This window comes from Neomonachus schauinslandi, chromosome 7, assembly GCF_002201575.2.
Source record: "Neomonachus schauinslandi chromosome 7, ASM220157v2, whole genome shotgun sequence".
Lineage (NCBI taxonomy): Eukaryota > Metazoa > Chordata > Mammalia > Carnivora > Phocidae > Neomonachus > Neomonachus schauinslandi.
In genome coordinates, this window is record NC_058409.1 from 6,364,501 (window position 1) to 6,379,521 (window position 15,021).

Below are 15,021 nucleotides of genomic sequence, written 5' to 3' on the forward strand. Positions count from 1 at the left end.
AGTGCTCTGGTTACAGCCTCTCACTCAGCCTCAGGGTCCCACTCTGGTCCAGCCCAACACACCCCGGTTTCCAAGGAGCCCATTCCCCCTCCACCACCACCCAGGCAACTCTGACCAATGGCCAAAGTGCAGGGGACTCTTAATTCCAAGGTTTAAATAATAGTTAAGTAAGATGTACAAAAAACTGGGACACCTGGGTGGCTCAGTTGGTTAAGCATCTGCCTTTGGCTCAGGTCATGATCCCAGGGTCCTGGGATCAAGTCCCACATCGGGCTCCCTGCTCAGGAAGGAGTCTACTCTCCATCCCTCTCCATCCACCTCTCCCCTTGCTCTTGCTTTCTCTCTCTCTCTCTCTTGCTCTCGCTCAAAAAAATAAATAAAATCTTAAAAAAAAATGTACAAAAAAACTAAACATATGTATCCCTCTGGCTCAGTAACTCCACTCCTGGGAGAAGAAAACTGCATACTTATGTTCACCAAATGACAGATTCTGGTGTTCAGAGCACTGTTCATAACAGCCCCACACTGGAAACAACCCAAATGCCCATCAACAGAAGAACAGATAAACAAATCTGCTCTACTTACACAATGGAATATTTGTACCAAATTGGAATGAAGGATTTATGACTCTATACAATGGCATGGATGAATCTCTCCTGGACATTAAGTAAAATGAAAGAAGCCAAGCAGAAAAGCACACACTGTATGTTCCATTTCTGTGAAATTCACAAAAAGACAAAATGAATTCACGGCTGAAGAAGCGAGGACAGTGCTTGCCTGCTGTGGAAAATGAACGGGAGTGGACATGGGATTTCCGGGGGTGCTCCATTTCTTGTTCTGGATGCACACTTTGAAATTTTTTTCAGAGCTATAAATTTATGATTTGTGCATTTCTGTGTGGATGCTACATTTCAAGTGGAGCAGAGAGAAAGAACCACCAGTATTTCCTGGAGTCTGTAACACTGAAACCAGCCACAAACCCACAACCAGACTCAAGGCAGACCCACTGGTTACACTCACCCTGTCCAGCCAGGACTTCTGGAATCAGACTGAGGAAGGGAGTACTAGGAGTAGGGGAAGAGCCTGACTCTTGAACCCAGAGGAGAGACACAAGCCAGAATCCCAACATCAAAAGGCACTCTGGAGGTCCTCTATTCCATGCATCCTAGCCCAGGCATCAGCTTTTTCTGTAAAGTATTAGATTGTAAATATTTTAGATTTTTCTGGCCACATACAGTCTCCAACCACATATTCATCTTTATTTATTTTTTTAAATAACTCCTTTAAAATTTAAAAACCATTCTTACTTCTTCGGACTTGCAAAAAGAAACCGAGGGCCAGATTTTTTTTTTTTTAAGATTTTATTTATTTATTTGAGAGAGAGAATGAGATAGAGCATGAGAAGGGGGAGGGTCAGAGGGAGAAGCAGACTCCCTGCCAAGCAGGGAGCCCGATGCGGGACTCGATCCTGGGACTCCAGGATCATGACCCGAGCCGAAGGCAGTGGCTTAACCAACTGAGCCACCCAGGCGCCCTCAGAGGGCTGGATTTGACAACCCCTGTGCAACCTAGCCAATGCTAGACTGCCTCTCTAGTACCTCTGACAGATGCTCCCAGTGTCGGTGTAACAAGAGCTTGCCTCATCACCATAAACTGGCATTTAATGATCTGCAACTGGGAGGAGGGAAGCAAGATGGCGGAGGAGTAGGCGACCTTGTTTCCACTGGTCCCCCGAATTGAGCTGGATATCTACCAAACCATCCTGAACACCCACGAAACCAGCCTGAGATGTAAGAAGATACATCTGGATCTCTACAAGCAGAAAAACGCCACCAAGCGCGAGGTAGGAAGGGCTGAATCATGAATCTGCGGGCAGCTATGGGAAGATAAACAGAAGCGGGAGGGAGCCACCATAAGCTGGTGCCGGGAAAGTGCTATAACAACCGAGCGCAGAAAGCGTCCTGCTCCAAAAGGGGCAAACACTCCAACCGGGCAGGGCTTTAGAGCAGGGCTCAAACAGGATCCAGGAGCTGGGGTGGGAGGGAAGGGGGGGGGGCCCTGGCGGCGAGAGCGCGAACCGGGACCACTCTCTCTTTTAGAGGCACAAAGGGCAGAGACAGGCTGGGGCCCCTGGGTCGACCTCTGTGAAGGTTGCTGTGAGCGTGCACCGTGGGGAGGCTGCGGTTGTCACCGGCGCTTACAGAAACGGAGACTGTGTGTTCTGGAGGGTTCAGAGAAGAGCAGACTGATTTCTCTGCTCCGGGACAGAGGTTTGGGTGCAGCCATTTTTGCTCTGACCCCCAGAAGAGGCAGAAGAGGCACTGAAAGCCACCAGAGAACAAAAGCTCAAAAACTCAAAAAAACCGGTTTCCAAGGAGCCCATTCCCCCTCCACCACCACCCAGGCAACTCTGACCAAGCCGGGTTGCCTGAGAAACAGCGCGGCAGGCCCCTCCCCCAGAAGATAGGCTGGAAGAACAAGAGGGTAACAACCCGAGGGGCCCCATAAAAACTGTAAAACCCCAACACCAGGGGAAAATAGTATATTGAGCTCCAGGCATTGCCTCATGGCTTGTGAATTTTTCAGATACAACTCTCTTTTTCTTTTTATTCTTTCTCTTACGCTTCTTCTGTTTTTTTTCTTTTTACCTTTTTCTCATTTCAACTAGATGTTCAACATATCAACTTATATTTCATAGTAGCTTTTTAACTTGTACTTTCTCACACCTACATTTTTTTTACAGATATATGCTTTAGTGTAGTCCTTTCCCCATTCAATATTACCTTTATATATATACCAGTTTTACTTTCCCTGGATTTCTGGGAAGTAGTGTCCTCTAACAAACAGAACAAGATACACCCAAGAAGAACTGAAACATCCTACTTTGCCCACACTGAGAGATTATAGCCCCCCTTCTCTTCACCCCCCTTTTTTAAATTTATAATTTAAATTTTTTTTAATTTTATAAATTTTATTCTTGGGTTTCATTTTGACTTTGTTTTTTCAGTGGTGGCTTCCGACCACTCCGGATTTTCCTAGGGTGCATCTTGCCTGGGTCGTGGTTGGTATTTTGGACTCTGTACATTCCCTCAACCATCCCTCAACAGAATGACTAGGAGGAGGAAATCCCAACAAAGAAAAGAACCAGAGACAATGGCCTCTGCCACTGAACTAACAGATATGGATATAAGAAAGATGTCAGACATAGAATTCAGGGTAGCACTTATGAAGTCATTAGCTAGGCTTGAAAAAAACATTTGTGACAATATAGAATCTCTAAGGGCAGAAATGAGATCTACTTGCACTGAACTTAAAAATGCTATGAAAGGGAAGCGGTCTAAACTGGATACTGTAACAGCTAGGGCAAATGAGAAAGAAGAACGAATTAATGATCTAGAAGATAAGCTGATAGAAAGGAAGGAAGTCAAGGAGGATAGGGATAAACAACTAGAAGCCCATGAGATCAGTGACACCATGAAATGTTCCAAAGTCAGAATTATTGGGATCCCTGAGGGGGTGGAGAGAGAGAGAGGACTAGAAGGTATACTTGAGCAAATCATAGCTGAGAACTTCCCTAATCTGGGAAAGGAAACAAGTATTCATGTCCAAGAGGCAGAGAGGACCCTTCCCAAGACCAATAAAAATAGACCAATGCCCCGGTATATAATAGTAAAACTTGCTAATCTTAGAGCCAAGGCAGCTATCCTGAGAGCAGCTAGGGGGAAGAGATTTCTTACCTACGGAGGGAGGAACATCAGAATAATGTCAACAGAGACCTGGCAAGCCAGAAAGGGCTGGCAAGACATAATCAAGGTACTAAATGAGAAGAACATGCAACCAAGAAAACTTTATCCAGTAAGGCTGTTATTCAGGACGGATGGAGAGACAAAGAGCTTCCAGGACAGGCAGAAACTGAAAGAATATGTAACCACCAAGCCAGCCCTGCAAGAAATAATAAAGGGGGATTCTATAAAAGTAGAAAGACCCCAAGAGTAACATAGACCAGAAATTTACAATCTATAGAAACGGGCTTTACAGGCAATATGATGGCACTAAATTCATATCTTTCAGTAGTTACTCTCAACGTGAACAGCCTAAATGCTCCCATGAAATGGCACAGGGTTGCAGATTGGATACAAAGACAGGACCCATCCACATGCAGTCTACAAGAGACTTATTTGGAACCTAAAGACACCTCCAGATTGAAAGTGAGGGGATGGAGAACCATTTATCATGCCAATAGACCTCAAAAGAAAGCTGGGGTAGCAATTCTCATATCAGACAAATTAGATTTTATTTTATTTTATTTTTTTAAAGATTTTATTTATTTATTTGAGAGAGAGAGTGAGAGAGAGAGCACAAGAGGGAGGAGCGGGAGAGGGAGAAGCAGACTCCCTGCTGAGCAGGTAGCCCGATGCGGGACTCGATCCCTGGACTCCAGGATCATGACCTGAGCCGAAGGCAGTTGCTTAACCAACTGAGCCACCCAGGCGCCCAGACAAATTAGATTTTAAACCAAAGATTGTAGTAAGAGATGTAGAGGGACACTATATCATACTTAAAGGGTCTATTCAACAAGAAAATCTAAAAGTTGTAAATATCTGTACCCTCAACATGGAGCAGCCAACTACATAAGCCAGATGTTAACCAAAATAAAGCAACATATTGATAATAATACATTTAATAGTAGGAGATCCTAACATTCCACTCTCAGCAATGGACAGATCATCTAAGCAGAAGATCAACAAAGAAACAAGAGCTTTGAAGGACACGTTGGACCAGATGGACTTCGTAGATATATGCAGAACATTCCACCCTAAAACAACAGAATGCTAATTCTTCTCGAGCACACTTTCTCTGGAATAGACCACATACTGGGTCACAAATCAGGCCTCAACTGATACCAAAAGATTGAGATTATTCCCTGCGTGTTATCAGAGCACAATGCCTTGAAACTGGAACTCAATCACAAAAAAATTTGGAAGGAATTCAAACATGTGGAAATTAAAAAGCATCCTACCAAAGAATGATTGGGTCAACCAGGAAATTAAGGAAGAACTTAAACAATTCATGGAAACTAATGAGAATGTAAACACATCGGTCCAAAACCTATGGGATACTGCAAAGGCGGTCCTTTCAGCAATGTGGCAGAATACAAAATCAAAACCACAATGAGATACCACCTTACACCAGTTAGAATGGCAAAAATTAACAAGACAGGAAACAACAAATGTTGGAGAGGATGTGGAGAAAGGGGAACCCTCTTACACTTGGTGGGAATGCAAGCTGGTACACACAGATGTAGTGAAAAGGAGGAGTACATGCACTCCAATGTTCATAGCAGCAATGTCCACAATAGCCAAACTGTGGAAAGCCAAGATGCCCTTCAACAGACGAATGGATAAGGAAGATGTGGTTCATATATTCAATGGAATATTACTCAGCCATCAGAAGAATGAATACCTACCATTTGCATCAACACGGATGGAACTGGAGGGGGTTATGCTCAGTGAAATAAGTCAGTCAGAGAAAGACAATTATCATATGGTTTCACTCATATGTGGAATATAAGGAATAGCACAGAAGACCATAGGGGAAGGGATTGAAAATTGAAGGTGGAGAAATCAGAGAGGGAGATGAAACATAAGAGACTATGGACTCCGGGAAACAAACAGGGTTTCAGAGGGGAGGCGGGTGGGGGGATTGGGTCACCGGGTGGTGGGTATTGAGGGCACATGTTGGGATGAACACTGGGTGTTATACACAACTAATGAATCATTGAACACTACATCAAAAACTAATGATGTATTATACGGTGGCTAATTGAACATAATAAAAAAAAATGAAGGGGCACCTGGGTGGCTCAGATGGTTAAGCGTCTGCCTTCGGCTCAGGTCATGATCCCAGGGTCCTGGGACCGAGCCCCACGTCAGGCTCCCTGCTCAGCGGGGGGCCTGCTTCTCCCCTTCCCTCTACTTCTCCCCCTGCTCGTATTCTCTCTCTCTCTCTCTCTATCTCTGTATCTCAAATGAATAAAAAAAAAGAAGAAAAAAAATTATCTGCACCTGAATTCTTTTATTTATTTATTTGAGAGAGAGAATTTGAGAGAGAGAGCACATGAGAGGGGGGAGGGTCAGAGGGAGAAGCAGACTCCCCACCGAGCAGGGAACCTGATGCGGGACTCGATCCAGGGACTCCAGGATCATGACCTGAGCCAAAGGCAGTCGCTCAACCAACTGAGCCACCCAGGCGCCCCTACACCTGAACTCTTGTGTGGGCTTCTCCAGCCTAAAAAAGCTGATGTGAGTGGTGCCTGGCTGGCTTGGTGGGAAGAGCATGCAACTCTTGATCTTGGGGTTGTGGGTTCAAGCCCCACCTTGGGTGTAGAGATTACTTAAAATCTTAGGGGGAAAAAAAAAAAAAGCTGATGTGAGTTTCCATGGATACGTTTTCTGCAAGTCCTGTGAAAAATACACCAGCAGCTACCACCATTGCTAAGCTCCAGCCTGTGAGTACCCCCCACCGCTGCCATTTTCCCAATGCCCTGAGAAAGTGGCCTGATGCCCTGGGTGTGCCAGGTCACCTGTTCTGACAACCCACAGCTCCAAGTTGGATTCAAGAGACAGCTAGCAGTCCTCCTGCAAATAGGAGCATGCCTTGTTGCAGGGATGCAGGCTTGCAAGGGGGCCTAAAACCAAGCCTCTCTTCTAACCCAGAAAGAGAGGCTTTACAACAACCTGAGGGAATATGAAAGAAGCCCCTTCCAGCTGGCACTTGGATATGAGGAACGGTAATTTAGAGAAGACAAAAGAAATAGGTATTAAAGATTCTTATACACCTAGGTATTCTTCAGAATGGGTATCCATTATATGCTCCTTTTAAGTCTTACCAGTTCCTCCAAGATGCTCCCTCTAGCCTTCTCTCACCCTCTTCTCCCTGTACATGTTCCCCCTTGCTCTTTTCCTTCAGCTCTCCTCCTTCCTTCCTGGGTTCAGTACACCCCCCACCCCCACGGCAGGCAAGAATTTGCTTTTGAGCAGCCCCCTCTTCCCTTGTTCTGCTCCCCAGCTGCTGCTATGTAAGGTAGAACCTGCATTCAGAGATGGGTGAGTATTCCAGCCCTGAAACACAGTTCCACTTCTTGTTGCTCAGATTTTCCCTCATGGCTCCTCAGGCTCAGTCAGGACCTCTGGGAAGTGTCCCAGATTGCATACTGGGAATTTGTTAGTTTCCTAACAAACACTCCCAATAGGTGCCCCACTGTAGGCACGTCAAGGCTGGGTTTCAACTCCCTCCCTCTCCAAACATAAGGCTCTCAGAACCACTAAACGACAGATGGTGGGCTACTTTTCACCAGAGTGTCCCAATCTCTTGATCCTATTCAAAGAGGAAGAGAACAGGAGATGGGGTGAGTTTCTTCTATGGCTTGTCTACTACAGGAAAGGAATATAATGGTAGGTAATGGGGATAACCCCAGTGGGCACCGTTCTAATTACGGATGTCAATAATTGGAATTGGAATACCAACTTCACAACAACCCTAATGTGTGTGCCACTATCATCTTTATTTTGCAGATGGGGATATGGCAGCACAGTTGTTAAACTAATCCAAGGTCACACAGAAAGTGACAGATTTGGGGTGCTAAAACAGCCTGGGACCAGCCTCGTGGAAGAATCTCCTTCAGATTATGCCTAGGCAGAGACCTGGATAATTAGGGAGTTATATCTGGGTGAAGCAGTGAGACAAAAGCCGTTTAGGTGGAAGAATATGCCCAAAGACATAGAGGCAACAGCCTGGCATGTGTGTGTCAGACTTCCATTTCAGGCAGATGGTTCTGCTGGCTGCAGGATGGACTGAAATGAGTGCACATGACCCTTTAGGAAACTTTTTGTCCAGCCAGAACCTGATGGGGTCAGATCTAGGATGGCAGGAACAGAGACAGAGAAGGTGGCCTAGATTTGAGGAAATCAAAATCAACAGGACTTGATGGTTGCAATTTGTTGGGTTTGTTCATTATTTACTCAGCAGATATGTAAGAAGTACTTGCTATATGTCCATCAGCACTATGATAGAGAAGCTGCATGTACAATGTTAACAGCACATTTACCATCCTTGCTCTGTAGAACCTATGATTCAAGTTTGGGCCCAGAGAAGGAGAGGACAGATTCCAGGGTGCCTTGAAGATTCCATTAGGGCAGGTGGTGTTCCTCAAACCAAACAGTGACCAATTAATGAGGGGTTCAATCATACCAGTGGATCTTGAACAACATCTTACTTAGGGAAAATAGAACAGAACATATCAGGGTGCCTTGAATGCCATAAGGGAAATTCTGTTTCTGTTATATATGTACAAGTCTGTATTGGATTAACATGTGCAGTGCATTTCTTAGTGAGGGTCGAGTAAACCTTGTAAAACCTTGGGTTATGGAAAACCACACACTTAGAACTCTGAACTCCTTGAAGGGATTGATCATGCCTTACATTTTTGTTCCTGTAAAGTGGATGGATAAATGGATGGGTTATGTATGTATATGATGGATGGAATGAAAATGAATGGGTAGCTGGGTGGATGAATGGATGCATGCATGCGTGCATAGATAGGTAAGTGGACGGTGAATGGAAGCATTATCAATGAAGGCAAAAAAGATCTACAGAAGTCAGTGTAGGGCATGCTGAGTCTGAGGTATCTAAGTGGTCGCAGGACAGTGCTGATGGACATAGAAGTAAAAGTCGCGGGAGAGATCAGGGCTAGGACGCCGAGGCTCTAAAGGAGTTAATTGGGGGCGCCTGGGTGGCTCAGTCGGTTAAGCGGCTGCCTTCAGCTCGGGTCGTGATCCCAGGGTCCTGCTGAGCAGGGAGCCTGCTTCTGCCTCTCCCTCTGCTTATACTCTCTCGCTTGCACTCTGTCTCTCAAATAAATAAATATAAAAATAAAGGGGTTAACCGTTTTGAGGAGAAAAGTTGGGAGGCACGCGAGCCCCCACGCGAGATCCTTAGCCCTCACAGCAACTCCGCGCCACCGCAAGCCCCACCTCGCTTCGTTTCTGCAGCGCACGCCCCCGCCCCCGAGCGCAGCCTCTGAGAAGACGTTCTCACTACCACAAAGGTCTCCGGCTAGAAGGGCCGGAAGTGCACCAGAGCTCGAGCTTGGCCGCCGCACTCCCCCCCGTTTTGGGTCGGTTCCTGCGTACTGGCTCCGGTGAGACTGCCGGATCTCATGTATCTGGCTAACTGGAGCGGCGGTAAGCCGCTCAATGGCTTAAATTGATTCTTTCCACCTCTACTTATTCTCACTAGTCTTTTCTTCTTCGGGCTGCCTGCATGGCCGGCCGGGCTCCCAGCTGTGGCGTCCCCTGGGGCATCATAGAGAATGTGGTCCTCCGTCGGCTCAGTCTACCCCTTCCCGAGTGTGGGTTAGAGCGCTTACGTCATTTTCTGTCGCCTCGGGCTGGGTGAGGAGTGTCGACACCTGAGGAGGACGCCGCTGGATCGGGCAAACCCGGAGGGAAGCAAGAAACGTCAGGATCTGGGTTTGCAAGCTGAGCCTCAAAGGAAAGTGGAGGCTGCAGCCTGGTTCAGCCCCCGCTGCCCTTGGAGGGCGGCTGAGTCTGGACCGCGGGCTTTCGCGCCTTGAGCTGGAAAAAGCCTGAGGGAAGGGAGAAAGGCATCTCTGCGGGCCTGAGGAGGAAGAGCAGGGTTGAGAACAGCCTTGGGTCACAAGCGTAGCTTGGAGGCAGGCCCGCAAAGCAGTCCCCCAGCTCCTCAGCTCCGAGCTGAGGCATCCACACCCACAGGCTGCGCATTAAAATGGCTGGCTATGCCACTATTCCTAACCCCATGCAGACCCTTCAGGAGGAAGCGGTTTGTGCCATCTGCCTGGATTACTTCAAGGATCCTGTGTCCATAGGCTGCGGGCACAACTTCTGCCGAGGGTGTGTGACCCAGCTGTGGGGCAAAGATGAGGAAGACAGGGAAGAGGAGGAAGATGAATGGGAGGACGACGAGGACGACGATGTGGAGGGGGCCATCGGTGGATGGGACAACTCTATTCGAGAGGTTTTGTACCAGGGCAATGCTGATGAGGAGGTGTTCCAGGACCAAGATGATGAACTCTGGGTTGGTGACGGTGGCGTCAGGAATTGGGACAACGTGGACTATGTGTGGGACCAGGAGGAAGAGGAGGAGGAAGACCGGGACTATTACCTGGGACGCTTGAGACATGACCTGAGAATTGACGTCTACCCAGAAGAGGAGATACTGGAAGAATACGATGAGGACGACCAAGAGCTGTATCCTGACACCCACCTGCCTCCTCCGGCCCCTCCACGTCAGTTCACCTGTCCCCAGTGCCGAAAGAGCTTTACACGTCGCAGCTTTCGTCCCAACTTGCAGCTGGCCAACATGGTCCAGATAATTCGCCAAATGTGCCCCACTCCTTATCGAGGAAGCTGGGGGAATGACCAGGGCATCTGCTCCAAACACCAGGAAGCCCTGAAGCTCTTCTGTGAGGTGGACAAAGAGGCCATCTGTGTAGTGTGCAGAGAATCCAGGAGCCACAAACAGCACAGCGTGGTGCCATTGGAGGAGGTAGTGCAGGAGTACAAGGTGAGAGGCACAAGGGGGAAAGAGGGTGAGGGGTTGAAGGGAGTGGAGAGAAAACAAGGGGAGCTGGGAGAGATGGGTACTTGCTAGTTGAACCTCTTTTTTGTGAGAGATGAGGGCACAATAATGGAGATGGGCATATGTAGAGAAAGGAGACAAATTGGTTGAGGCCGACTGGCTTCCCCAGGGGAAGCTAAGCAAAGACACAACAGTCACCAGAAGCTTACTACTGTTATTCCCTTTCAATCTGAGTATAGGTGACATATCCCTAGTATTTGATTTCCCTCTGTTGAGTCCTGAGTGTGTACCTGACCAAGATCCCAGGACCCTTAACACATAGGAATGGAAAGCCATAATACTTGTAGATAATAGACATTTGGGAACTCAGAGCAGTGTCAAAACAGATGACTGGAGAAAAAACACACATACAAAAAAACATGACTGGTATTGATAGGCTGAAATGCCAGGTTTGAGTCCTGGACAAATTAAGTGCAACTGGACACACCCCCTTCCCAAAGTCTGAGGTGGCTTCCTCACCCATCAGTAGGGTCTGTTTTCCCTACAGAGGGAGGCAGAGGACATAAACATCTTTTTGATGGATCAGAAGCCTCATGCCCTGATCACTCTCCTTTCCTGGTATTTTATCACAGTGAAAGGAGTGAGGGATTTAGGAACAGATGACCTGGCTCTGCCACTTACTGTCTAATCTTGGGCAGGTCTCTACCTCTTAGCTTATTTTCCCCTAGGCTTAAGATTAAGAGATCATGTATGTGAAAATATTTTATAAACCATAAAGCACTAAGCAGATGTATGCTTTTTTTCATATTCCTCTAACTTGTCTTCTTTTCTTTGGGTTCTGATTTGGTTAATACATTGCCGAGTTACTACAGAGTTGTCTCAATGACAGTTTGAATACTGTCTTCCTTACCAAAAGCCTAGGTGAATGTGACTCCTAGCAGTACCCAAGGAAGGAGAGAATGTCTCAGGCCCGTAAAAGTCTTATCCTGGATATTCATTAGCAGCTGCTCACATTTCAGTGTACTTTACAGTTTATAAAATATTTCCTCATGTTCTCCTATAGCAGTGGTTTTCAAATTGTGGGGGTTGACCAATTAGTGGGTCTTAAAATAAATGGGTCATGCCCAGCATTATTTTAATATTAAACAGAATATATCAGAGTGCATGGAACATACTAAGGTAAACACTGTCTTATGAAACTTTTAAATTTATGTACACGTGTGTATACTTGGTCTGAGAGTAAAATGTATTGCTTACTCTGGATTGCAGTCAAAACATAAACAGAACACTGTCCTAAGACATCGTACATTAGCTACTATCATACTCTTCCAACTTACAGTTACTGGTAAGTGGACACATAAGACACAAATCTTAACTACAAATCACTGCTAATTTCATCAAACGAACTTGACTTTAAGCACAAACCCTAGCACCATGCTTTCCCCAGGGTAACAAAGGTTGCTGCCCCGAGAAACTATGTCCTGTACTTCTGGGTTTTAGTACACTGAAGCTGATGTAAGAAGGTAACCTTTCAATCCTCTGTTAGAATTTTCTGAAAGGATTTCAAAACTGAAATTTTAATTGAAAGCCAATTTAGACAGGAGAAAAGAGATGGTCTTTTCAACCAGGGAAGCCAGAGAACACTCTTACTTATAAAGCATACCAGTAAATATAAACACCAAAACCAAGTAAAACAAATTGGGGATAAACCCTTTCAAAATATAGAATATTTAAAAGGAAATAAAACTTTTATGTTCAACCATATACCAGAATTTAGGTAGATGGTGTTGCCAAACAGGAATTACATTGAAGAGGTAAAAATTTTTTATGTATGTATAAACTTAGTAATTGATGACATAGTTTTGTTACTGCCTTTCATTGCTCAACATATAACATTACAGTAGCATAATTTAGAATTTTACTGAATAAACTCTCATAATAATCATTATAATAAACTATTTTTGTATAATGGTTTATTTAATATTATGCATTATCCATCACACAGTTCTGGTTACAGTGAATTTTTGTCAGCTACCAATTCAACACATTTTTTATCTACTTTGGAGGTAAGCAAGCTTTTTAGTTTTAGGGACTGAGTAGAGTGTTGTCACTCACAGACTCAAGGAATAGTCAGTGATTTTTAGGAATAGGAGAGAAAGGCATTTCTCCCTCACAAATTATATTAGCATTGCAGATATGGCGAAGAGTTATAGTTTACAAAATTATAGTGTTGTAATGTTAAAAAGAAAAAACATTTCATAAGAAATAAAGTTGGAAAGAACTCCTTGGCTGGTGGGAGTACAAAGATAGAACAAGCAGCATTCAGAGTAAGGCCTATAATTAATGAGGTATGACAGGTTGGGTAGCTGCAGATGTTCACTGTGGGTGGGAACATACTGCTATTTTTATAGCATATCCAAGACAGTTATGTTGTTTTGAGGTCAATGTTCTTTTAAAGTTTAATTTTGTAGAAAAAGAGGTTTCTTAGCTCTGAAAAGCTTACTTATTTGCATCTCCCATTTTGTCCATCCCATGAGTTAGAGTTCATCTTGACTCTTCAAGCTAGAATCAGAGGATTATGAAAGTAAGATCATTTATAGATTTGACCAAGGGCACCATTAAATGGTGTCAGGTTTTAGGCGGCAGATGGGTGTATAAAAAGGAAATGAACAAAGATTTCACTTCTTGGGGCTCAGGCATAACTGGATGCCTATATTGCTCTGCCACCCAGCTGCCGCCAATAAAATCACTCATCGTTCTCCAAGAAGGACCAGATGCTTCCACCATCAGTACTCCTTTTTGTTTTCTCCTTTGAGGTAGCTAAAGATGGCAGCCAAAAAATTTTTTGAGGCTTTTATCAAGTATATATTCACCTTATGACACAGAAGATAGGGTGAACTTCTTCAGTTGAGTTACCTGAAAATGTTGGGCAGTGACACCATGCCAAACACTGTTAAATTTATGCTATAACAACAGTGGAGTATTCTGCAAAGCACAATTCTCTGCAGCTTTAAGATTGGACAGTACTGGAATATTAACAGCAATCTTCAAAGGCTATGAAAGCATAGTATTAAATAGCCCTTTTAATTGCAAAGGAGAAAAAAATGGAGAAACTTGTGAAGCCTTGCATTCCAAGTGCTGCCACAACTTTGAGAGGAAATTGAGGAATTCCAGACTTTCTTCATCTACTTCTGCAGTCTTAACTCTGGATTGATGACTGAGTATATCAAACTTCATGTTTTAAAAACATCAGCTCAGCCTTCTTTGCTTAGTTGAGAAGAATCTGATAAAAATGTGCTTTGCTTATGTTTAAAATAGGCTTTAAAAACTCTTGAGTGTGCTGGTTTCATAAGCCTAATACTTGACCACTAAAGACAGTATTTTTGAAGCTGTAGCAAATGAACTGAGTTGGAGGAAAATTATAATATTATAAGGGTATCCATTACAGTAGTGTTTTAGATCTGGGTTTTTGGCAAAAACTGAAGAAAACTGTGTTTAAGATGTACTGTAGCAATCACCACCAGGCATCAGCTTCCATCAACTGGCCCATAATCTACTGGAAATCTTCACCTTTCTGTCAGTTAACCTTTGTGAAAAATGGTAGATTCAATCCCAGTTTGCCTTGATTTTTGAAGATCTGTTCAGAATGCTGTTGAAGAGTATTTTCTGTTACATACTGAGGTTCCTTGGTTGTCAACTGTATTCAGCTGAATTTATGGACAGAACTGATTTTGGAACACCAATGACAAAACAACCCTCTGATTTTGGAACACCACCTAAAGAGAATCTGTACTTTAAAACTTCATAAATTAAAACTTTCAGCAGAATTTAATGCATTGAAGCTTAAAACACATAGACCATGAAATGTCAAAATGCAAGCACCAACATCCCTGCTTGTTTTGAAATACTTTAAGCAAAAAAAAAAAGAAATACTTTAAGCAAAACTTACCAAAAATCCAGCTACACATAGCAAACTTATACTAAAAATGTCCAATTTGCTTGGCCATCTTTGAAGGACTAGATTCATAAAAGTTATTTCAAGAAAAAAAACATGAAATATCCAGAACTATTTGTTCTTGACGTTGTTCTTAAAACCTACCCGTGGTAGCTTTTGGAAAGAATGTTTTCACTGATATTTGGTCCTCACTGAAAGAACTTCAAGAGGAGTATGTAGAACTCAAAAGTCTGATTGTTTTGACTAGAAACTTCCAGATAAAGACTCTAGAGAAATTGGGATATAAAATGTCTAAAAAGATGAGAAGAATTCATTCCGTTTTCTCTTTACATCTTAAAAGCTTTTTTGGGGGGGAGGGGGTATATCTAGCTCTGCGGAGAAAGCAGTACCAGAGTATTGTTAAAGCAGCTTGTGTTTTGTTACATCTTCTACACCACCCAGGAAAG

The 15,021-nt window shown here is 44.2% G+C and overlaps 2 protein-coding genes across 3 annotated transcripts in view; one reads left to right on the top strand and one right to left on the bottom strand.

Moving 5' to 3' along the window:
• RASGEF1C (RasGEF domain family member 1C) overlaps positions 1 to 15,021 on the bottom strand; it is an 838,438-nt gene that overhangs the window by 696,830 nt on the left and 126,587 nt on the right. The gene's annotated exons all lie outside the window — the stretch shown is intronic.
• TRIM52 (tripartite motif containing 52) lies at positions 9,470 to 13,517 on the top strand. 2 transcript variants are annotated; one of them, XM_021689931.1, is made up of 2 exons: positions 9,470 to 10,605; positions 13,506 to 13,517. In XM_021689931.1, exons 1-2 carry the CDS (start codon positions 9,808 to 9,810, stop codon positions 13,515 to 13,517), a joined length of 810 nt encoding a protein of 269 aa, XP_021545606.1. In that variant the 5' UTR covers positions 9,470 to 9,807. The 2 variants fall into 2 exon arrangements, with proteins under 2 accessions (XP_021545606.1, XP_021545605.1); XM_021689930.1 differs by lacking the exon at positions 13,506 to 13,517 and adding an exon at positions 13,141 to 13,161.

Excerpts from the sequence above, each read along its gene's own strand:
- TRIM52 (XM_021689930.1), top strand. The coding sequence starts at position 9,808 with ATGGCTGGCTATGCCACTATTCCTAACCCCATGCAGACCCTTCAGGAG. Across the intron at positions 10,606-13,140 it reads AGGTAGTGCAGGAGTACAAG|TTTGTCCATCCCATGAGTTA; the intron begins GTGAGAGGCACA and ends TGCATCTCCCAT.